The following is a 25,628-nucleotide window of genomic DNA, read 5'->3' as shown; positions in this document are numbered from 1 at the left end:
ACTTTTAACGAAACCTTCAATGAAATTTTGAATTAAAAGAATTTTAAAAAATGAAAATTCTTTTTAATAAAATATTAATCTATTTGAGTTTCTAAAACCAGCATATTTTTTAAAATTCTCCAGTCTACGTATCGCAAATACATCTTTTCGCGTTTCACGAATTACATGTCTTTTATCTAAACTCAAACCTCTAAATGTTATGGGCCATCGGAATTTCACTGAATATTTTATCTTCTTGCGGCAGGCTTTCTTTAATGATAAGAAGAATGTATGTATATACGACTTGTCGGAACTTTTTTGAATGAAGAATGATCTTGGTTATTTATTTAATTTTCTATCGCATTTTAACAGGTATATACCTAGATGCCTATCCGGTAGCATCCGGTATATCAAAGAACATCTAAAATGACAGAATTATCCATAAAATCTTAATAATTATTACAGTTTAAGTTGTTTTATATGATTATTGTAACAGACATTAGCATAAGGAAAAACATTATTTTTGGAATTACGTAATATACTGCTTGTTGTAATCTTAAATAGATGTGTTTAAGTCGAATTACAGAAAATGATTAGAAAAAAAAAAGAAAGATGGGTTTTAATTGATGGTTGTATAACTATGAGGTACTTTGCAGTACTGCATACGGTATGTGTCTTAAATAGAGGTAGAGAATTAAGGTGTATCTAGAATTTAATGAAACAAACACCTTTTTCTAATCTGTAAAAACTGTGATGTAATATTTTACCAAATTCTACCGAATTCGGTGTGGAACAAACTATAAAACTATGTGAAGAAACACTTTATTTTAAATTAATACCAACGCAATTGTTCATATATACTTAAAAGTGTGTAGTTAAATCTAAACTCGATTAAAAGAGATTGCTTTTACCAAGCTCGTGTACTTTCAAACCGTTCATGAATTATTTTCACTTCCAAAAATCCTAATTTTAGCTACATTTGAAAATCTTCAGATGACAAAGATAGATAGTTTACCATATAGCTTACTGTTGTTTAAGTTTGGTGTTGTATTGAGCACTGCTAAGCATTCCGCAGTAAGAGAAGTTCATTGTTATGGGTTGAATTTGTTATCTTGCACGCTCTATGCATGTACAGAAACAAATATTAGTCGTTGCAAAATGTATGTATGTTTGTTGTAGTTTTAAAAAGATAATTACATTTTAACTTGAGATAGGGAGAGAATTTTCTAAAATCTGTATATAAATCGCTAAGAAAAAATAATACTGTCAAAATTACCAAAACATGGTAAAACTTATCGTGTTTCTTGCTCTATGGCATGATAATTAAATATGATAATTAAAAGGCATGATAATTTTTTTCCAAAGATGGTAGTAGTGTTGTTAAGGGAAGTCTCAGATTATGTAAATTTTGGTAAAATCTAACAATAAAATACGGTTTCATTACTATGTTGTTTGATAGTAAATGTGGAAACAAAATTAGAGCGTGGTGTAAAGACCATTTATTCAGTTAAATTTACTATTTTCTGCTTTTTACTCAATGTATTGTGAGAGCTATTAATACTAGAATCTCCGATAAACCGTTTCTATATATAGAGAGTGAAATTACCAAACAAATTATTTAAATATTTTAAATATGTATATTTTGGTTTTCTTACCAAAATTAGGTTTTTTCTAGTGTTTTTTTTTACTTAAATTTTTTAATAAATGTTATTACAATACAAGTACAGTGAATTTAAAATAATAATTTTTCTCCGTGGACAATTGTATTATATGATTTTATAATATTTAATTTCTATCCACGTGTGTTATGTTAAGCCTAATTCGAATTGGTTTTAATATTCTCTTTTCTATACGTAGTGTACGATTTACAAACTAAGTTTATTTTAAGAATTAGTGTGTATATGCATTATAAACTAATTATTCTGACTTATTAATTGCACCGGAAAATATCTTTACCAATTTTAAGTGTATTATATCGTATTGTAACTACAAACGTAATCAGCACCAAAAATGGTGGCAACTAATTTCCATTAAAAGTTTATTATAAAAGAACATTTCTGGTGCTACACGACACTAAAAACTGTTCTTGAGGTTTGCCTACACCAAGAATTTTCACTGCCGTTTCGCTAAACCACTTTTGGTGAAAAATACTTGCCTCCATTTATGGTATTGAGATAGGCATAATTTTTTTGCAAAGTAAAGAACAAAAGATTTTAAATACAAAATGCAATAACAATGCAGTGTTGTTTCTTTCGGACCGTTTAATTTAAACCGTCATAATATCGTTATTATTTTCCGCAACAATATGATGCAAAGTTGAACCATATTATCGTGTTTCTTAAATTGTAATCGTTATCCTTCATTATCGTGTTTTTTAAACATGATTATTTTAAAATTGTGTTTCAATTTGAAGGAAAATATGATTCAGTTTAGCATTTCATTAAATTTACAACAAATTTGTGCCGTATAATAGTTCAAAGTACCAATATTATGGTTTTATTGTTCTATGTTTTATTGTAATGAATTTATTGTTCTCAGAAATTAAATTTACCAGATAAAAATATATTTCTCAGTTTTAAGGGAAAATTTAGATCATGTTAATGTAGTTAATTTTTAATCCAAATTATGTAATAATTTTAATATTCGACTTTAAATATTCTTTTTATTTCATTTAATTTTAATTGTTATTTCTGGAGAAATTAGCAACGCATCTGCTTCTAATTTTATTATTAGCATCTCTATCAGACAAAAACGGATTCTATTTCTCCATTTTAATTTACAAGTTATATTAACACAACTAATTTATTTATTAAACAACTAATTAATATCTATGAGTATTTTTTGTTTCAAGTTACATACTGAAATGCTTTTTATTCAACCTAGTTACAAAATTTTAGAATCCAAGTTATAAGTGGTTTTAAAACTTAAACTTTGAAAAGTCTTAAGAATAGATTCAAATTTGAATTTATTCTAACTAGATTCAATAAAACACATTTCAATGTACTTTGAAGCAAGTAATATTCTTCAGATAATTTTCTTAAAGGAAGTACAAGCCCTTTTTTTGTTCGAAAAGAACACGTCAGCAACGTTATTAAATTTATTTTACTCTGTTGCTAAACATCCTAAGCTCCGTTAATGGGCTTAGTAAAAGCTCAATAACAATTATATCCACCATCAAGAAAAGGAGAATACTCTGCAGAATTGCAATGAATAACCTTAATTATGATAAGGTAGATTGAACTATGTTTGTAATTTGAATTCTTAAGCCTAACAATGGCCCACCTTAAGTCGTCATATGAGCCCGCGGTAGCAATAAGGATTTATTGTTAAGAAAAATAATAATTGGTATAGCTTTTCTTTCCGTTTTTACGAGCGATTAAGTGTTATAATATGAATGGTATTGTTTGACCTCACGTAAAGAAAGTTCATTGATTTTTTTTTTAAATTTCTAAGCTGAATTTTCATTTATATGTCAGATTGGGTGTGACCAGAAAATATTATAAGTCAGCTATAAAACATTTTGCTAGAATAAAACTCGTATGCAATTGACCAAAAATATTTTTATTAACATATCTAATTTTAAGTAGGTATTATTTTAAATATGGCGAAACTTCTTAAGAATTTCGAAATATAACGTATGTCCATTATCTATGCTCCTATAATTAATTTGAATTAGTTTTTTAAAAAAAATTGCTTTGTTATTTTTTAAATGATTGTTTGAATAGATCTAAATAAGAAATGTTAATATCAATAACGTTTGGAAAAGCTTATCTATTATGCTGAAACAATTAGATACTTCAAATTATAAAAAAGTCTAGGAACTTATATCTAAAGTTCATGTTAAGTATCTGTTAAAGTTAAAGTTAAAGTATCTGTTAAAGTTCATGATAAGTTGAAATTTGTATAAATATGTATAGATTATGATATAAATGAAGTGAATTTATTTGAATTTTATGATATTGTGATTTATGATTTGCATTTTATGATATGAATAAAGTGAGCTTTAGCAAATACCACAGACATATTTTTTTCTGAAAAAAGAATTTTTTAAATTAACTTTAATGCATTTCTTGGAACATTTATTTCAACTGAGAAAATGAATTTTTTATTTCAAGTATTTCTTTTGCCTTTATACAGCATTAAAAAACTATAGAATATTGCGTAATTAGCATCTTTAATTTTTAAAGTTTTCGCAAAATATCCGCAAACTAACTACATAACCTAAAATTCGAAGCAAAAAAGAAAATTATTTAAAAACTTAACTAAATACTATCAAAATGTTATACTGTACAGTAGATGGCACAGTACCGAAAAACAAGAAAACCGGTTAATTTATCGAAAAAATAGAAATTCGTTTCTACTTATAATATTGTTTCAACTTGCTTTCGACGTTATGCATTTTGACATAATTTTTAACTAGAAATCTAAGAATGTGTGTTAAGGGTGATAGCATTAAAATTTCTGTTTTAGTTACTATTTAATTTTTTTAAAGGGAAATTAACAGCTATTTTTGAATTACACTGAGAAAAAATGTATGGGCAAAACTACTAGAATATGGTATAATTTGCCGTGTTTCTAGCTCTATGGGAACACCAAAAAGCTTGGTATTTAAAGCCGAAGCACTTTGTTAATGGTTTTGATAGAATTGACAATATAATATGATTTTATAATATGTGATAAAATTTGATAATTTTATTATGATATCTTAGAGCATGTCACAAAAATCATCTGTGCTGTTAAATTTACTTTTCACTTTTGTATTTTTTATTAAATATGTGGTAATAAGAACTATTATGACTGTTAGATTATTAATGACATAACGGTTATACATTATACCCGTTATAATGTGAATGAAGAAACTAGCAAATGAATGGTTTAAATACCGTATATTATGTTTTAATATCATCGTGATTTTTTTTGCCATAAATTGTGGTAATTTTACCAGAATTCCATCAGTGATGCTATTCACTGTTCCAAACAAATTCATATTGATTTTTTATTGTTTCCAATGTATGTTTTTATCTGATATAGTTAATAACTTTTATATTTATTTATTTTTCTCTGATGCAGGTAATAATGAACTGTCTAATCAAAGTTTCAGACTTAACTGGGCTTATATAAGCTTTGAAAAAGATAAATATTTTGTTAAGGAAACGGATGAGTTTCTTTATATTAATTTGCTACGAAGAGGATATGTTGGAGAAACATCTTTTGTTGGTAAGTAAAAATTTATAGTGTATAACTTTAAGTGATATTTTAAAAGTAAAGTAGTTATGGTCCACAAAAAAACAAAATTTCTACTATATGTGAAAAATTCCGGATCAAATTACGGTACAAATTATATAGATATACTCAGGGTACCAGTACTACTTTTTACCGGAAAAGTCGTTTTTATTATAAAATTTGACTGTATAAAAATTCTGCTATATCGTAATTTTTACAGCAATATTTATTGAAAACTCGCTGTATCTCTGTAACTAAATAAATATTTTTGTAAAAATTACGTTATGAAATTTTACGGTAAAAATGGGATTTTACGGAGGATGCACTTAGGGTGCCAGTACTTTTTATCGTAAATTGTTCCAGAATTTTTGCATTTTGGTTGCGAAAAGAAGGCTAGCTTCCATAGATATAATGTAAACCAGGCCTTCGAGGTTTGGTGGTGTATAAAGGAAGAAACAATATTTAGAGGCACAGCGACAGAGTTTCTTGAAACGGGTTTGCACCCTCGTCTTCTTCCAACTTTGGTTGACGAGTTGAGAAGTTTTCTCTTTTTATTTATTGTTGGCTTGATCTGTATTTTTACTTCATTGATAAACATTATCATACTATTAGTTAAAATATTTTTTTGAGAATACATTTATATCATCCAAGTTGATTAAATCTGCTAACACATTTTGACGCAGAAAGAAAGAATAAAATTTTGGTTGGCAAGAGGCAGCGTCTCAACCGTATATATATAGAGTTATACCAGTTCACAGGTGGCACACCTCCTTATTGTCACTTTGCTTCTTATGCGCATGAGCAGGACCTTAGTACATGTGATGCTCTACTAAATCTGAGTATGTTGTTCTCCCTGTAAGTTGTTTTTCTGGTATAGCATATCGCAGCGAGGAGTTCCCTGCGTTAGTTACCTATTCGAAGAATACACTTCTACCTTTATAACTGCGTTTCATTTCTGTAAAATTACTTAAATATAACTGTAATGTTTAAACTTTTATTATCTAAAAATAAATCAATAAAATGATCTAAAATGTGTTTGCTTTAAAGTGTTAATTTTTTTTTAACTGATCTGATCAAACGATTATAATTATTATTGGAATCAGCTACAGCAATAAAGAAATTATTGCATTTTTCAATCCCAGATTTGTTTCTAAACTACAGGAGATTTATCCACGATTGTTGTCACCGGAAAGAGACATTTGGATTAGTAATCAAGCAGCATTGTTTTTTTGTGCCGAAGCCTTTTTCATGGAGGTTTCGCTTTTACGGATGTTATTTTATATCATTAAGTATTCCTTGCTTGTTAAATACGATTACTTGCAAAATAATTGGCAGTCGTAAATGTTTTTTTTAAATTGTAGAAACTGCTATATAATTTGCAGAATTCCCCCTTTTCATTTTTAAGAAATCTGTAATCAAAGATCGAAAGATGGTATGCAGTGCAACGATGACATCATCCAAATTTTTAGTAACAGGGTATTCTTAAAATATTTAGGGTTGTTTAAAAAATCATCTTTATACAACCATTTCTTTTTCAATTTTTTTTTTAAATATGCGAAATTTTGATTTTAAAAAACAGTTTTAAAACACTAAAATATTAAACTTTAGCTACGACTCTTTAGGCGCCAAGGCGACCAGATACCACAGAATCCTTACGATCCTTGACAGTATAATGCGAGTAGAAGCTGTGGAGGAATGAAAATAATGTTTATTTGTGATTGAAAAATTACAATGGGGAGCATTTTTTATTTTATTTTCTGTTGCATGAGATTTTTTTAACAAATATTTTTACGTCGCTGATTTCAAATCGGTTTCTCTTCGCAAGCTACTGTTTTTAGATGACAATTTTAGTCTATTTTTCGTCGAAATGTACAAGCTTAAAAATTTTATTTATAACAGGAGTTCGCATAAGTGTTGTGAAAAATTTCTATGGGAGTTAGAACGCATAGTTAGGATTAAAATGCATAAACACTCACTCCCGGGAATGTCGTTATGCGCTTTTAAGGGCCCCTACCTATTATGAACTGTTGCTTCATGTTTTTCTGTACGCGTATTACAGGGAAGCGCCTTTTGCTGCTCACTGCGATATTTCCGGACATGAGTTCCCTTGCAATTTTACTCCTGATGATGTGTATTAAGCCTGCCGCAGCACTTACGAAATTCCCTGTTATGTATAATGCTTCTAAATTGGTACTTTTGTAGAAAAAAAAATAGATTAAAAATGTTATTTAAAAAATTTGTAACTTTCGGAGTAAAAATAATTTCAGACTTGAAATCCCCACATTCGAATTAGACAAGATCAAGTATCTGCATTAACCATAACAAAAAAATTGTACCCCTGTGTTTTTAAATTGATTTTCATAAATTTATTAAATTAATTTTCATGTTATTAATTTAATTCTCATCATTAATTAAGATATTGTATTATTTTTAAAATATTGCAAAAATACATAAATAAATAAGAATAAAGAATTCTCTCTTTGTTCTAAGAAAATATACATCAGCGAATTCGAAATTTGTGTTACAGAAGGCAATTTATAATCGTTTCCCCCTTGAATAACTTCCTTTCTTCAACCATTTTCCTCTCAAATAAAGTTAGACCTAAGTCTTTAAACAAACTCTGCCGTCTTACGGTAAGATGTTTTTAAACTGCTCTAAAAATATCGCTATCTGATAGTGTGTCGATTTAACAAACATATTCGATTTGTGTTAATACACGCGCATCTTGTATCTAACAGGAACGTCTTAGGAGGTAAATCGTTCTTTTAAAGTCCTTATCAAAAAAGTCGTGTTTTATATAGGTGAAAAACGTGATGGTAGAACAAGATTCTTAATTCAGAAATGTTTTTTACTCCGAATACAAAAAAAAAAGGAAAAACAAAACATATTGATTTATAAATTAGTATTTATCCATTATAATTGTTTATTTCGGAAAAATAAATATTATTCTTTTTGAAAAATTTTATCCTATGCTCTCGATTAGCAGGAATGGACTGAAAATGACTCCTGCTATATAAGAGATCTTTCTGAATAATCAAATTTAAGTAAATTATGAAAGAAAATTTTATTTACTTTTTTGAAATTTAAAATAATTTTTAAAACCTTAAATAATATTAAATTTTAAATTATTTAATCTGAATGCAGAAAACAGAAAATTATTTTCCTATAGGTTATTAATTATTTAACTAAAATATAACCCAGTAGATGGCAACTTTACGTCAAACTTTGTATTTTCATTTTCATTTGCTTGGCATAGAAAGCTTATCCTTTTTTAAACTTTGTAGAAATATTAGTATGCCAGGTTTGTTTCCTTAAAGATTGAATAAAGGCATGCAAAAAACTTGACAAAAGAATTTCTTTTTTCTTTCTTTTACTGCAAACCATCTTTTTGCCACTTTTTATTCTAGCATGGTGCAGGTTCTCAAATGTAACATTTTGTTTGTGCTGAAAACTCAATGATCAGGCAAACTTTTACTTCTTCAGTTTGGAAGAAAAAAATATATAAAAGCGTGCGCAAATAATAATCATAAAATCTAAAACAAACCTTGAGAAGGTGAATTTATCTTCGGTATGAGAATGTTTCTCTTGGTTTGGGAATGATGCTTTAGCCTTGATTTCATAAGGTTTTTCTAGCCTGGTTTTTTAATGGCAAATTCAATTTCGATATGAGAGAGTTGTCTATGCAAATTTAAACCGAACTCCGTAGGTCGTAAACTAGCACTGTTAAATTTAACATTGTTTCATGCTAGCATGGCTTATTTGTTAATCATTTATAAACCTTGTTGGGCTTTGTGACAAAGACTGTTGCTGTCACTAAAATAAACCTTACACTGTTAACTGGGAAGGAAATTTTAATATTATATATTTAAATTTGCAATTACTAGAGGTAAGATTTAACATTATGCCATCTCGGTCTTCTGTTACTAAAGATGGCATTTACCAATTTATCAATTCTGATAAGTTCTAAATTAACGGCCGAAGAAAGAAGATAGATTGCCTGTGGTTTAAAGTCACAGTCATGTGTATTCCAGTAGAGTTGAGAGATAAACGTAAGACTGAGATTAAAAATTACATCTATAACGATCTTACGTAACCCCAGAAAAAGGGAGGAAATGTTCTTGGGATAAGTGATAAGTGATTAGAAAGATGAGCAGGGGACAGTTGACTTCTTGTTAATTATTTAAAAAAAACGATGAAAATTTGATAAATCCAATATTCACCAGTGTACAAAATCACAAAGAATTATTAACAACAATTAACTACTTACAAAACTAACAATTTACAATGTTTATAGGGGAAATTAGTAGTACAATATATCAAGGCTCGAAGTCAGCTGTATAAATTTAAAGCAATATAGTAGAAAAGGTTAAATGTATTTGTATAGTCAAATATAATTGCATAGTCATTTGTATAGTCATATATTATTATATTAGCATAGTCATTTGTATAGTCATATATTATTATATTAGCATAGTCATTTGTATAGTCATATATAATTGCATAGTCATTTGTATAGTCATATATAATTTTGTATATTTTTTATTTTCCAGGCATGCGTTTAAAGAACGTGTCAGCCAAGATGGGATTGGACTTCAATAGTTTTTATGCCCATCAAGTTCAGTTCAATCCTGGTCAATCGGAGGCCAAATGGAAATTGAAGATTTTTGATGACAATCGTTTTGAAGGGAATGAAGTTTTTGAAGTTGAACTTGAAGAGCCCGTGTCAGCTGCTGTAGAGAACCCAAAACTGGCACAGATAATAATCGAAGATAAAGAAGATGGTAAAATTTTTTAATAAGTTTATTTACTGAAACATTAAGCAATCGATTCTTAAGGTGGAGAGGCAGTTTAAGCTAGATTTTTTGAATATTAAGGAAATTATTATTAAGTATTCCTATTTGATACTAAGATATTTTAGGCACAATTGTATACTAACAAAACAATTCATTGACAAGTTCATTTATTAATTTCTATTAAATCAATTTACATTTCCGGACAAATCAATGGAATCACCTACAGTTTTTTTTAAATATTTTTTCAATTTTCTGAAACAACTGCTTTAATACCATCCTGGTCAGGAAAATGTTATAAGAATCCTGCTATTGATAGGGATAGCTAAATTTGGTTTCGGTGGAAACTCTTTCATATATTATGGGGACTAGAAAGTAATGTTGTTTCGGCGCATTAAATATTCGCCAGATATTTTAGCTAGTCTTAAAAACCAATTCATTTTTTTTTTCAATCTACTTTGATTCATTTTCGATCCGGCATTGAAAGGTTGTTGCTAACAAGGGTTAATACATTATTGATAAAAATTAAAATCTTCATAACAAGTATCAAATGCACCGAAACGACATTACTTTCCAGTCCCCCTAATACAATACAACTAATTTATTTCGTTATTTTACAGTCACTTATTTTATTTTGTATTCTTTTTTTAATCAAAAACATGCAAAACATGTTATTGCTTTTTAAACTGCCTTTTAATTAGACAAAAACTCTCGAAAAGTTTTGATTACTGCATCTATGCAAAATATGCATTATTTTAAGTGAATCATATTAATGATTGCTTTAAAGATATAAATAGTAAAATATCCGAATCATCTGTGAGAAGAGATTTAATTTAATTAAAATAATGTTAGATTCAAACGTTATCGATCAAACTCTAAAACATTTCATTGTCAGATTACGGTTAGTGACCGACAAAAGGTATTCCAGTAACTGATCGTTAAAATAAAATTAATAATTATAAAAGCTAGATTGACCTTAAAAATACAATTCTGCTCCTAAATTTTTCTCATAAAATATCTGCCGATTAATAGTAATTAAACATTATGCTCGTAAAAGTTATCTTCAGTTCAAGCTTTGACATTGTTTGAGACTCAGTGTGTCGAATCAAAGCGAATCATGGAACAAAGCAAGATGATATACTGTTGCCACCGGTCAAAAAGTGAGAAAGTAGACTGTTCGTTGTCCTTTGTCTCCAGTGTAGGGAATATGTGCAAGAAAAATGTCATTTTGTTTGTCCATGATTGGAATCGAACTCGGAACCTTATAACTGTAGTCGTATGCTCTAAGACTGATGGAAAGAGTATACAACACCACGACCACAGTGAGTTAGGAAAGTTTGCATACTGGTACCACCTAATGGAGTTTTTTGAAACTCAACTAATAGTAAAAGTTATTTATTTCAAGTTGAAAAAGCTCTAAGTCCTTCTCTTTGTTATGAAACAGATTTAGGTTACAATATTTTGGTTTTACAATAGGCAATATATCAATTTAAAAGCATCTGGTTATGAATATATTAGAATAATTCGAATAAAAAATTTATTATTTTTAACAATTTATACTTTGTTCCTATTTTTTTTTCATTATGACTCAATTAAAAGTAAGTTCTTAAGGCAGAGTTAAAAGAAATCAAATAAAGGAAGCAGTCCAATAAGTTAAGGGTCACCTCTCTAAATTTTACGGAAAATTCTAAAACTGCCATGATATTGTGATATTGTATGGGGCAGTAATCATTTTAAAGGGAACTAAATTTTATCAATAAAAAATTTCAAACAAAAACATTTTCTGCAAATTGCTTAATTTTTTGAAATTTCTTTTTCCTTTGCTTTAATTAAAAATTCAATTTGACTTAATGCTGATGTTTGTCGCGTTTTGTATTTTTTTAAAACTGTAAAAACAACGGGTAAACTAAAATCAATGAACAGCATGAACAATGAACTGAAATCAATGTCTTGCTCTTTATAAATATTATTTTTCTGGAAAAAGTTTATTGCTAATATGTAGTTGATTCGATTACTTATTCTTTGACCTGATTTTATTTGTTTAATAGCGGAATGAAAATTCTGTTATAACTCCTTGCATTATAATGATGTGTTGGATCTGTGAATTTTCTATTTTCACATACATTCTTCCTATAAAAATATTTATTATTATTCGCTAAAGCAAATTCACTTTGACACAAATAACTTTGATAGAGACAAATGTTATGTCTTAAAGTTACTATACATTTGATTTTTACAAATAGCCATACACTTAAATTCTACTGTTTATATATATATATATATACTTATATAATGGCCAAAATGTTCAATATATATATAATATTTTGAATATTTTTTACTTTTGCTACACGCTGGTAAGGATGTTTTCTGCTTTCTTTTATTTCAAACTCATTTTCAACTGTATTTTTATTTTTTAGCAATATAGACACATTATTGTTTTTTATTCAAAGATATCGCATTTATCGTAATGGAGGAGTCCTGATGAAAACTTTTTAGTTTTCCCATTAAAAGTTTTTCTATTTCATTTTATTTAATTATTTTTGTTCTTCTTTGTTTTATTTTGTTATATGAACTTATAATTATATATATATATATATATATATATATATATATATATATATATATATATATATATATATATATATATATATATATATATATATATATATATATATATATATATATATATATATATATAGTTCAATTAATAATAGTTATTATAAGTTCAATTTTATACTCAGACAAGATTTAATTTTAGCAAACTGTAATATTTATATTTCATTGGTACACTATAATATGACGAAAAGAAATGTTTATCTATTTTTCATCATTACACTAATTATTTACAAATAAGCATGTTATTTAGGCTATGAAATGATTATTAAATGTGCTTTTAATACTAGATTTTCATTTGCAGAATCAACTGTATTTATACCAGAAACAGTGTATGAAATTAAGGAAAATATCGGTAATTTTATGGTACCAATAAAGAGAGTAGGGGACATTTCGCAGGAAATGATGGTGCTTTGTTCTACCGAATCAGGTAGATAAATTTATTTCCAAATTATCCTACAGACTTAAAAAAATTTCAGAATTCTAATTTTGTTATCCATTTTTACTTTTTTGGAATGGAGGTCTTACTATAAGCTGTTTAGCATTGAGGAGTAAACTCCATAAGAATATTTTAATAAAGTGAACGGGACTAATTTTTCTATATCTTATTTATAGGAACAGCTCAAGGTACTTCTGCCAAACCAATTCTTTCTTATACTGATTTCATCAACAGACCAGAAGATCATAAAAATATCATTCAGTTCCGAATTGGAGAAGAAATTCAATTTTGTAAACTGACCATTATTGATGACTCATTATATGAAGAAGAAGAACAGTTTACCGTAAAGCTCAGCTCTCTAATGGGTGGTAAACTGGGGAAGAATAACCATACTACGATTAAAATCCTGCCTGATCCAAGAGACGGTAAGAATTTTGCATTGAATATTTAAATGCGTGTATATTTCATATCAACTAGTTGATTTTTCTAGTACGAAAATGCATTAAACTACAACAATAAACTTCTATTCTATCATATTATTAAATATTTTGATAAGGAGCATAATTTTAGTTTGAAAATAATTTTTAAACGAATTAAACAAATTTAACTAATATTCGAGATAGATGTAATTACATTTACCCTGTTTTGACCAATATTAAGTTCATTGTGGTTGCCAATTGAGATGAAACTTGTGAAAAAACAAATGTGAGAAAGTGGTCTTATAAAAAACAAAACACGTGAATTTGAGACAGAAAACTTTAATTAATCATAGCATATTTCAAATGACCATTACATTCACGTCAAACGCATGTGAGTTTGAAATGCGTTAAAGTAGTTAACTGTAACACGTAGCAAGAATTAAACCATAATATGAAAGGTTTTACGACCTACACAGAAGTCGATACTGATTTCATCAACAGACCAGACTACCGGATGTACACATTTTTCTGAGATAGCTCATATCGGAGAGCGTAACACTTAGCAAAATTTCTTAAGGAATTTTATCTGCATTGTAACATTTTGATAGCAACTATAACTGAAATTTCTTTTTATTTGATCAGAGAAAAAAGCTGTTACTGAATTTACATTCATACGTAATTAAAAAAAATATCGAGAATTTGTAACATATGCATAAGGTAAGGGAAAGGGTAAACATATAACGTTTATCATAATTATAAATATTTTCTAAAGGTATCTCTTGGATATCATATCACAGGTCTTTTTCAGACGAAAATTGTCTGTTAAAGTGATAAACGATTTCAGTGATCAATTACGTCGGAATAACATAACGTTTTATTGTAATTTTTTTTAAACTTTCACATGTATGGCAACATTCCGACAGCTCCTATACCTGATTCTTTTGGTATTTGATCCGAGAATTAACTTTGTTTCTGTATTTACTATTATGTATAATGCGATAAAAGTAAGTGAGGTTAATATTCTCTTTTTTTCTACAGTGCCTTCAATATATTTAGCTGAAAGTGAATTATTTGTGGATGAAAGTGATGGCTATATAGAAATCATTGTTTCGCGCACTGGTCCTGATCTCAGTATGTCTTCTACAGTGACAGTTCAGTCTCGCCCATCTGATCCAGTAACAGCAGAAGGTTAAAACACGTTTTTGATTACTCATTCCTTAATATTCTTATAACTTCTTTTGGCGTACAGTAGTTTATTTTAGTATGTCATCTACAGTGACAGTTTAGACTCGACCATCTGATCTAGTAACAGCAGAAGGTTAAAACACGTTTTTGATTACTCGTTCCTTAATATTCTTATAACTTCTTTTGGCGTACAGTTGTTTATTTTAGTATGTCATCTACAGTGACAGTTTAGACTCGACCATCTGATATAGTAACAGCAGAAGGTTAAAACACGTCTTTGATTACTCATTCCTTCATATTCTTATAACTTCTTTTGGCGTACAGTTGTTTATTTTAGTATGTCATCTACAGTGACAGTTTAGACTCGACCATTTGATCGAGTAACAGCAGAAGGTTAAAACACGTTTTTGATTACTCATTCCTTAATATTCTTATAACTTCTTTTGGAGTACAGTTGTTTATTTTAGTATGTCATCTACAGTGACAGTTTAGACTCGACCATCTGATCTAGTAACAGCAGAAGGTTAAAACACGTTTTTGATTACTCATTCCTTAATATTCTTATAACTTCTTTTGGCGTACAGTTGTTTATTTTAGTATGTCATCTACAGTGACAGCTTAGACTCGACCATCTGATCTAGTAACAGCAGAAGGTTAAAACACGTTTTTGATTACTCATTCCTTAATATTCTTATAACTTCTTTTGGCGTACAGTAGTTTATTTTAGTATGTCATCTACAGTGACAGTTTAGACTCGACCATCTGATCTAGTAACAGCAGAAGGTTAAATCACGTTTTTGATTACTCATTCCTTAATATTCTTATAACTTCTTTTGGCGTACAGTTGTTTATTTTAGTATGTCATCTACAGTGACAGTTTAGACTCGACCATCTGATCTAGTAACAGCAGAAGGTTAAAACACGTTTTTGATTACTCATTCCTTAATATTCTTATAACTTCTTTTGGCGTACAGTAGTTTATTTTAGTATGTCATCTACAGTGACAGTTTAGACTCGACCATCTGATCTAGTAACAGCAGAAGGTTAAAACACGTTTTTGATTACTCATTCCTTAATATTCTTATAACTTCTTTTGGCGTACAGTTGTTTATTTTAGTATGTCATCTACAGTGACAGCTTAGACTCGACCATCTGATCTAGTAACAGCAGAAGGTTAAAACACGTTTTTGATTACTCATTCCTTAATATTCTTATAACTTCTTTTGGCGTACAGTAGTTTATTTTAGTATGTCATCTACAGTGACAGTTTAGACTCGACCATCTGATCTAGTAACAGCAGAAGGTTAAATCACGTTTTTGATTACTCATTCCTTAATATTCTTATAACTTCTTTTGGCGTACAGTTGTTTATTTTAGTATGTCATCTACAGTGACAGTTTAGACTCGACCATCTGATCTAGTAACAGCAGAAGGTTAAAACACGTTTTTGATTACTCATTCCTTAATATTCTTATAACTTCTTTTGGCGTACAGTAGTTTATTTTAGTATGTCATCTACAGTGACAGTTTAGACTCGACCATCTGATCTAGTAACAGCAGAAGGTTAAAACACGTTTTTGATTACTCGTTCCTTAATATTCTTATAACTTCTTTTGGCGTACAGTTGTTTATTTTAGTATGTCATCTACAGTGACAGTTTAGACTCGACCATCTGATCTAGTAACAGCAGAAGGTTAAAACACGTCTTTGATTACTCATTCCTTAATATTCTTATAACTTCTTTTGGCGTACAGTTGTTTATTTTAGTATGTCTTCTAGAGTGACAGTTTAGACTCGACCATCTGATATAGTAACAGCAGAAGGTCAAAACGCGTTTTTGATTGCTTATTCCTTAAAATATCTTTAGAAATCCTTGTTTTGGTGTACAGTAATTTAGCATGTCTTCTACAGTGACAGTTCAGTATCGACCATCTGATCCAGTAACAGCAGAAGGTGGATAGGGTTAAAACTTAAACTTAAAATAAAAACTTTAGATTACCCTTACATAAAACGATACTTAACAAATTAGAATTTATTATTAAAATGTTATGCAGTAGTAGTACTTAGCTTACGTCGCGTTAGAGCTGTTTAGTGGGCTCTGAGGATGATCTAAAGACATGCCATTTTTTGATCCTATTTAAGGGAGCTGGATCAACTACTTTCATGAAATATGATGTAGGTGATGTGAAAAAAAGTAATGTAAACAAAGTATGTACATTAGGAACTGTGCAAAAAATGATTAAAAAGTAACAATTCGTGTCCTTCGTGTTTTTACTTTTTAGTTTTATCTAGCGTTTTTTTTAATTATTGATATACTTTTGATGAAAGACAGTTATTCGAGTGTACCTTTTTCTCAAAAATGTTAAGCAAAAAATTATGAGGTTAAGCTTTTTAGATAGGTAATATATATTACAAGACCTTTTCTGATTTTAGAGTTTAAAATTTTAATTTTATTATTATTTGAACTAATAACAGGCAATTTAGATGATGTTATAAAACTATAATAATCTAAATTATAGAAATACAAAGATGTTTATCAATTATTTAAAAAAAATCAATTATATCATACTGAACTTCTTTAGAAAAAAAAGAGTGACAGCTGGATATAATTTTCTTTTGGTATAATTTTGTCAGAAAATAAAAGTCTATACAGAGTCTTAAATACCACTCATTCTTGTTTATAAATTCTGATTGAATGAGGCTTTGTATTTTACTAGGTTTATAGGGATACTGCCGTGTTGACCAGCAGTAAATATCCGGCATTAATTTTTTTTTTAAATGATGATTGTTAAAAAATGTTTAAATTCTCCCTATCTCCACCTGCTCTTTTTCATTTGGTGGGGTGGAGAGAGGTCTCTTAAACAAGAAAGAAACAAAGCGCTATCAAGTTAAGTGAAAATATCAAAACCAGTTTGACACCATAAAAAAGCAAATTAGCTTGAAGCCGTTTCTACCAATCCCCATTCAAGTCTTCTCTGTTTCACTAGACAATCAAAAAGGTTTAATGTTTTCAATCCTGTCTCCCACTTCAGTATAGTGAAAATATGAACAATATGCGTAAAACGGTCGCAAATTAATATTAAATCAAGGAAGAAATAAAAATTCTATGGAAATCTTTTGAGTAGCAATTGAGAAGAAAGATAGTGAAAATAAAAACTATTTAATTGACTAATAAAACTTGGAAGTGTGTTTTAATATTCCCCATTCTCTGTTTCATCTGTCAATCAAACAGGTTTGAGGTTTTTAGTTTCGCCTTGTTGTGTAGTGTTGTGAATCGATAGATTTCGATTGCATGTTTGTTCTTCTTCACTTTAAACATGAACATACGACACCTAACGTGCATGCTTTTAATTTATTTTATTTGTGAGAAAGATTTTAAATTTAGGGTGGTCATTACGAAAAAGCATATATTAATAGTTGATATGCTATGTATAATATATTTTTAATAATTTTTCAGCTGGGCAAGACTACATTGGTATTGGAAAAACGATCGAATTCGCCCCTGGTACAACAATGCAGACCTTTCGCGTGACCATTCTTGATGATTTGGGGCAACCACATTTGGAAGGTCCAGAATCATTTGAATTGATTTTGCGAATGCCTATGAATGCTGTATTAGGAGCTCCTGATAAAGCTACTGTTTTTATTAACGACTCTTCTTCAGACTGTAAATACTTTTGTGCATTTATAATTACTTAATTTAATTTATTTATTGCTTATTTATAATTAATCGATGACTGAATAGGTTTTCCATCACAAACGAAAAGCAAATTTTAATGTCCTCTACCTTTTTTTTATCATAGCTTTATTTAAAAATGGGTGTTATTGAAAAAATTTTAACTTTTTTTTAACAATAAGTTGCAAAGAAGATTCGAAGATGTTTGAATGCATACACGCAGATGTTACTTAGGAGATATTTAACTATGCATAAGGTGTTTAACGCATTCTTCAATTTTTTTAAAGAAAATTTATATATATTCTAAGGTTTGGGGATCAAATTTGCGCACAATTGTAAGAAGCTGTACATTGTAAACTGTAAAATGTACTCATTTGAATTTTTCAGCTATTTTACCAACTAAAAGAAAAATATAATTAGGCTACGAAAAGACAACTTTTCATTTGTTATCTACTACATGAACCTTTACTATTTGTTTATCAACTTCTCAAAAATTCGCCATTTATCATATACGATGTCTTAAAGGTGTAAGCGCTTAATTTAAAATAGTAATGGTCTCTAACACTTTTTTTTAATAAAATGTATGCGTTATCCGTAGCAAATGGAATCGTAAATGAATCCATAGCAAGCAGGAAATTTTTAATAAAATTTGTTTTTATTTACTTGATTTCAGACATCACTTATATTACACATTCTTTTTAAATATTTACCATGAATAGAGACATAAATAAATGGCTTTGACTTTATAATGTATATATATTTTTCTAAATCAGCTTCTAAATATATTATCTCTTATATGGCAAAAATATGCTCAAAGGATTTATTAGCATTAGATTATCAATTAAATAAAGATATAATGGAATGATATTACAATTTTTATAATTCATGTAATTGTTTTTCTTTTTATCTTGCATTAATGTATATATGGTCAAAAATTTATCAACGTGGTCCCAACAAAATATTTGCAATTAACAGTAATTTTTGACTTGCAAAGGGCAGTTTATATTGAAATAAAAATAATAAAAAAACGATTTAAGGAAACCGAAAAGTCGTGAGTTTGAATTATTTTTATTGAAAACCAAAAAGATTTGACAGTCTCCAGTTTTGTAAATTTGCTTATTTAGTGAGAACAATGGAGATTAAACAACTATGCATTTTTGGACATTTCAAGAAATTATTTTCATTAAGTTCTGTTTCGGAAACAGTTACATATATTAAAATGTATTACTCTTTGATGATTCCATTTCCATGCTATCTGTCAACAAAAGAGCAAAATACATCATTCAATGTTTAATAGATGAATAAAAACAATTAGCTATTTAATAATTATAAATATTTAACAATTTATCATGATGAGATAATTTAACGTTTTATGGTCATTAAACATCGAATAAGTCCCATTCATATTTTAATAAATAATTTTTTGTTTTTTGATTAATTTTACACGAAATTATTTATACTCAACGTATTCAATTAAAACAATGAATACAGAATACGAATTGAAAATTCTACGGCAATATCAGAAGTTAACCTTTTCCACTATTGATAAATAATCTTTCTGGAAAAATATTTAACGAGTCTTTATGAAAAATAAAAATTATATAAGCATTTTAAAAGCAGGATTTTGGATATTTTCTGATAATTTTGGATTTAAAAAAAAAAAAGAAAAAAGAATTTTGAATCAGTCATGGAGATTAGTGAGCGAAGTGACCCCCGAGGGTGGAAATCCCTATAATTCCTCATACACTGTAAAAAAGCCGAATCAAATTAGAGAAAAAGTACCGGCACATAGGGGTCCGATACTTTTTAAAGAGAAATCCATTTTTATTGAAACATGCTACGAAACGAAAAATTTTATATGTTATTTTTACAGTAATAATTACCGTAAAATCACTGGATCATTCTCAATAAATAAATATTACTGCAAAAATTACGATATAATATTTACGGTAAAAATGGATTTTATGGTAGAATGGATTTTGCTAATGATGCATCCAAAGTGCCGGTTCTTTATACTGAAATTTGATCCGGATTATTTTTACAGTGTGCATATCTTTATTAAAATTCGTTTTCCTGAAAAATTTAATAAATAAATATGATTATTATAGTAAGATAAATATATATATGTTTTTATTTCAGTGCCAAAATTTCAGTTTAAGGATTCTGAGTATGTTGTATTTGAAAATGATAGCCGATTAAACACTATGGTCATCAGAACGGGTGACTTGAAGCATCCTGCTGCTGTACGTTGTTACACTCGCCAAATGACTGCCAAAGCAGCCATTGATTACCATGAAAGACCAAATACAGATGACAGTCTAATTGTTTTTCAACCTGGTTAGTAATTGGTAATTTTAAATTTACTTAATTTATACTAATAATAATTTTCTCAAATCCTATTAACGTAAGTTGTTTTTCATGTAGGTTAAATTAATTTCGCTACTTAATATCTTTGTTTAGAATGTATATCATGAGTTTAAAAGTTAAAAAAAAATGCTTATCAAATTACTGAATAAAGTACCAGTTCTTTGGGTGTTGGTACTTCATCACAAAACCCATTTTACAGTTAAATCCATTTTTATTGTAATATATTATACCGTAATTTTTACGATACTATTTATTTGAATAATGATTGATTTTACGGTAATTATTACTGTAAAACCAGACGGTTTTACAGAATACGGATTACGGTATTAGAACTTGCCTGGGGAGGGCTGGCTAATGATAGATTTAGATTGAGTTAACAGTCATGAATAACTGTTAAAAATTCATACCAGTTACGAAAATTGCCCATTATTTACAAAAGAGTGTTATTTCATGTGATGATAAAGCCTTCAAAAAACTGCCTTAATAAGTCCACCAATTTTTTGTTTCTACAATTGACAAACTCGCCCTATCTATTCGCTGAGAAAAAATTATTGTCTAAACTACAAGAATATAATAAAATTTACCATGTTTCTGACCTTACGGGAACAACAAGAAGCTCGTAAATTTTTACTGAAGAGCTTTAGTAATGATTTTGATAAAATTAACTCTAAAATATTTTTATGTATCATGTGATAAAATTCGGTAAATGTGGTAAAATTCAATAATTTTATTATTATACTTTAAACATGGCATAAAAACCAAATTTACTTTTCAATTTTGCATTTTTTACTAAATGTGTGGTAAAAAGAGTTTTAATTCTGAAAATTAGAATTTCCGGTAAACCGTTACAATAAGATCTGAAAAATTATCAAATGAATGATTTAAAAATAGTATATTTTGGTTTTATTTACTAAAATTGTGGTTTTTTCTCCAGAAATGTCCTTATGTCTTAGCACACGGTAATTGAGCGTCGAAAATCAATATTGAAAAAAACTACAAATGGTTATTTCTTAGTCAAATTATTAATTAATTTTGTTTATCGACAGACAAGTCAGTTGAAATTTCTACTTGATTTATCATACATATGTCAATAAGTATAATTATTTTAACTTGTAAAAAATTTAAATTATCGTTTATTTAACTCTTTTAAATATTTTGGTAAAAGTATAAAAATATGCTTCATTTCTTTCATTAAATATAAATATTGCATTCAAGTTCATTATAACAATTTGTTATAGGTGAAATTGAAAAAGTTTGTTCAGTTGACCTTATAGATGATACTGTTTTTGAAGGAGATGAAAATTTTAGATTAGTATTAGGTTCACCTGTTAGCAAATCTGCTCAGGGAGCAATTGTGGGACACAGAAATGTTACATTTGTTACTATTAAAGACGTGAGTGACAGTAAGTATTCGGAAATTTTATTAAGCAATTAGATCTAAATCAAACTATGATAATTATTATTGTTGTTATTATGCTTTCACATTTTAATAAGTCATAAAATTACTTTCCAGATATAAAAATCCATTAAGAAATTTAAATGGTTTAAAGAGCAATTTTTGTAAACTTTTTTATGAATTCAACTTAATATTAATAAATTTAACAAGAAACATTTTTGGAAATCTTAAAAGTGTTTAGCTTCACTAACATTACACTGGGGAATACATTTTTTATTCCCCAGTTGTTTCAATAAACATCTAAGGGAGTTGGGTCACGTCATTAGGAATAAAATTGAATGGGAACCCAAATCCCGAAAATGTCGTCATACGCAGCTAGTGTTCTTGAACTGTTCAGGAACACTCGAAGAAATAGTTCATACTAGGCTAGCACCCCTAACAGCTTATGATGACTTTTCTGGGTATGGGTTCCTATGCAAATTTAATCTACATGATGTCTAACTCCCAAGAAGTTTGTCACTACATTTATGGGATTCCCTGTTATTTATAACGTTTTTAAGCTTGCACAATTGACAAAAAATAAACAATAAATAACAAACCTATAGTAGATTTGAAATCAGTGACACGAAAGTATCGAAGGTCTGTTGCGTGCAACCGGGAAAAAATTTTTTTGCAGTGTTAATATAGTAATATTATACAATTACTAATAATTTTACGAAAGATTAAAATAATTTTTTTACTAATTATGAGACTCTTGTGCCTTTTGTGCTAAAGTGTTTCCTTGTTCACTGTAAAAATTAACGTTCTAATATCCTATATACGAAATTTTGTTAGTTTAAACACTTTCTGATTCTCGTACTTTTATAGAATCAATTATACAACTGGAAAGAAATCGATACACAATCAAAGAACCGCAAGATCCTAAAGAAACTTCAATATTGCAAATTCCTGTAATAAGAACGGGTGATCAATCAAAACTTTCTCGAATCAGAGCACATACTAAAGATGGATCTGCTAAATCTGGAATTGATTATGTTCCTTATTCAAAAGGTATCGAATTTAAATATGTTCTCATATTCTAATATTTAACTGTAAACTATATAAATGATGCATGCAATTATCTGCTTATTACTTATTTTCAGAATTGAAGTTCAAGCCTAATGTATCTCAACTGATGGTTGAAATTGAAATTTTGTACGATGAAGAAAAAGAGCACAGAGAAGCTTTTACTCTTCACCTTAAGCCGGATAAGAATATGGTTGCTGACATAAAAGTAAATTCACACTAAATGTTTAAAAAAATCCACTCTAAGGTGCTCCGTAATCACTATCCTTAATATATGGATCTTTGTCAAAAAGGGAATGAAAAAGATTGTGCATAAGATATTGCAAACCAATTTTAAAGCATGGAAGAAACAAAAACGCTTTCGAAATCTGTCGAATGGCTAATGAGAAAGGAAGGGAATGGAAATTTTAAAACGAACTTAATAACTTGCTGGAAATTGGAAGTGTTTCGAAGAATCTCCCTTCAATCCCTCTTTATCTTCTCTGACAATCAAACAGGTTTTGAGGCTTTCAGTTCCAGTAGTGATTCGTTAGTTTACTATATAGACAGACTGTATGTTTTTTCATCTAAAAAATAATACGATATGACCACTTATAAGAAGCACTTTTCTTCACTGAAATTTTACAAATAATATAATTATTATTTCTGCTTTAAAAATAAAATTTCTATGGTCTAAGTAGCATTTACAGAAATTTTCATTGAGTTTGTTTTAGCAGGATTTTTTTTGCATAGGGTCTTAAACAGCACCTCTATTTTAATTAAGGACAACTTGTGACAAATTTGTCATACTCTCTTTCCACATCCCCTTATAATCCCGAATGTTAGATCTGCTATAGTCGCTGTGATACTAACGTTACAGCACATGTCCTTTCCACTTTTGTCTCAGGTTACTCTTATTGTTGACCAGGTTTTATCAATTTTTCACTTGCACAAGAGATAAGTTTAAAGAAGCATTCAAATAATTCAATTTCTATGAATCATTGAAATCGAGACATTCTTAAAGCAGCAATGTATTTAAAGTAGCTCATTTTGTCAAAAATGTATATGTTTAAATAAGAAAAAGTCAATGGTTTTAAAAGAAATTAACTTGAAAGGATGTATTTTTCGGAATTGATTTTTCAATATCAACTGTATTTATTTGTTTATTTTAATTAAATATGGTTCATTAAGATAGGTTTTAAGAGATAAATAATTTGTGGAATAGATCTTAAGAAAATACAATCAGAAAAAATTAGAATCAGAATTTGGTAAAATTTACCATATTTTGACCAACCACTTTGTTAAGGATTTTTGTAAAATTAATCATAAAGTATGGAAAAATTAAAATTCCTAAATGATTAATTGTAAAATTAATCATTTAGGAACTCTATAATAATACCTTTGATCATATGGAATAATTTTCTTTTATTTGGTAAAATTTACTTCTCAGTTTTGTATTTTTTACTAAATGTTTGTTATTAAGAACTATAATTTTGAAAACCAGAATTTTTGGTAATCCATTACCATATGAACGGGATAATCACTAAATGAATGGTTTAAATACCATACATTTTGGTTTTATCAGAATTATGGTTTTTTTCTTCTCCCAAAAATATCATTGCCATACCATTTGTTAATTTTGCCAGAATTTCTTTCTCCGAGTAGGATTTTGGGTAAAAACTTATATTTTTTAAGACTATGTTTGTAAAATAAAATTTTTTTCTGTGATTTCGTTTCTGTTAAAAAGGATCCAAAAGCCATTGTATACATTCAAGAAATGGATATCGTTGCTGATGTCACCTTTCCGAAAAGGCCTATGATTGTGTCCCTTCGTGAGTACGACGATGCTGAGAAAGCTAATAAAGAGCCTATATCTGGCTATCCTGTAATTTGCATAACGGTAAGTATGCATACCTTTATGCAAGAGGGACTTACCGTTATGCATTTGCATAACGGTAAGTCCCTCTTGACTGACATTTTTTTTAAAATCCTCTATTACCAAAATCGTTGAAAAAGTATTAACCCTTTTTGCGATCGAACGACTTTTCGCAACTAACCAAAGTTCTGTTTTTTTTTCTTTCAGTTGCATGCCTGCTTTCAAAACCACAACAGCAAAAAAAGAAAATAAATCATTCTATAGTACTGAGCAATATTCTTTCATTTACGTTTAGCCATTATATTTTACAAATTGTGTTAAAAAGTTTAATAGAGCATTTCCTTCTAACGAAAAAAAGAATTATTTTATATATAATTAATTTCTTCACTTTCCTGCATACTATTAAGTTCGTCCAACAAAATATTAGTTCCTCCCGATAAGACTACTATATGTATAACGTAATACGGTAGAAAAGGATTAAAGTCTATAAGCCATCACAATAATAGACATTATTACTATTATTTGAAACATTAACGACGAGTGATTATAGTATGTTGAAAATCTATCTAATAATCGTAAAAAGCTCATAAATAATTTATTATCATCAATAGTTTCATATAA

At 28.5% G+C, this 25,628-nt stretch overlaps 1 protein-coding gene across 1 annotated transcript in view; it reads left to right on the top strand.

The window, feature by feature from the left end:
- The window catches only part of LOC107443191 (FRAS1-related extracellular matrix protein 2), a 76,709-nt gene that overhangs the window by 29,498 nt on the left and 21,583 nt on the right, over nucleotides 1-25,628 (top strand). The window contains exons 4-14 of the mRNA XM_087165637.1: nucleotides 5,050-5,196; nucleotides 9,753-9,983; nucleotides 12,910-13,035; nucleotides 13,221-13,469; nucleotides 14,502-14,651; nucleotides 18,106-18,315; nucleotides 20,464-20,661; nucleotides 21,930-22,094; nucleotides 22,955-23,137; nucleotides 23,230-23,360; nucleotides 24,879-25,031. Coding sequence (XP_087021763.1) covers nucleotides 5,050-5,196; nucleotides 9,753-9,983; nucleotides 12,910-13,035; nucleotides 13,221-13,469; nucleotides 14,502-14,651; nucleotides 18,106-18,315; nucleotides 20,464-20,661; nucleotides 21,930-22,094; nucleotides 22,955-23,137; nucleotides 23,230-23,360; nucleotides 24,879-25,031 — 1,943 coding nt within the window. The remainder of the gene's footprint in view (nucleotides 1-5,049; nucleotides 5,197-9,752; nucleotides 9,984-12,909; nucleotides 13,036-13,220; nucleotides 13,470-14,501; nucleotides 14,652-18,105; nucleotides 18,316-20,463; nucleotides 20,662-21,929; nucleotides 22,095-22,954; nucleotides 23,138-23,229; nucleotides 23,361-24,878; nucleotides 25,032-25,628) is intronic.

This window comes from Parasteatoda tepidariorum, chromosome 1 (genome assembly GCF_982258835.1).
Source record: "Parasteatoda tepidariorum strain Cologne lab strain chromosome 1, Ptep-v5.0, whole genome shotgun sequence".
Lineage (NCBI taxonomy): Eukaryota > Metazoa > Arthropoda > Arachnida > Araneae > Theridiidae > Parasteatoda > Parasteatoda tepidariorum.
The sequence above is the reverse complement of the archived record's forward strand: the minus strand, read 5'-3'. Positions and strand labels throughout refer to the sequence as shown.